The following is a 281-nucleotide window of genomic DNA, read 5'->3' as shown; positions in this document are numbered from 1 at the left end:
GGTCGCGTCACGCGCTCCCAGCATGCTGCCCTGAGAGCGCACGCCGAGGCGGTTAGAGCCCGCCGCCCCGCCCCGTTCCCCCGGCCTGCGCTCCCTGAACTTTCCGGGAGCTGATTGGTCGTGTGGAAGGTCAGTCATGTGCCCTGCCAGAGCTGCGGGCGCCGATGGGGCGAGCGGGCTGTCGGTCAAAGCGAATCCGGGAGTCGCGAGTTCCGATTGGTGGGAAGGCACATCGCTCACAACGCACGGCGTCTGGCGCCCCCCGGTTGGCTCCCTCCCGC

At 70.1% G+C, this 281-nt stretch overlaps 1 protein-coding gene across 1 annotated transcript in view; it reads right to left on the bottom strand.

Annotated features, from left to right (window-relative positions):
* Positions 1 to 130: 130 nt before the first annotated feature.
* LOC104135804 (electrogenic sodium bicarbonate cotransporter 1) overlaps positions 131 to 281 on the bottom strand; it is a 25,229-nt gene continuing 25,078 nt past the window's right edge. The window contains 1 exon segment of the mRNA XM_035889197.1: positions 131 to 178. Within this exon segment, the coding sequence (XP_035745090.1) occupies positions 131 to 178 (48 nt within the window).

The sequence above is a fragment of the Egretta garzetta genome, unplaced genomic scaffold (genome assembly GCF_000687185.1).
Source record: "Egretta garzetta isolate BGI_Z169 unplaced genomic scaffold, ASM68718v1 scaffold692, whole genome shotgun sequence".
Classification (NCBI taxonomy): Eukaryota; Metazoa; Chordata; class Aves; order Pelecaniformes; family Ardeidae; genus Egretta; species Egretta garzetta.
Note: the sequence above shows the minus strand (reverse complement) of the source record. Positions and strands in the feature narration are given on the sequence as shown.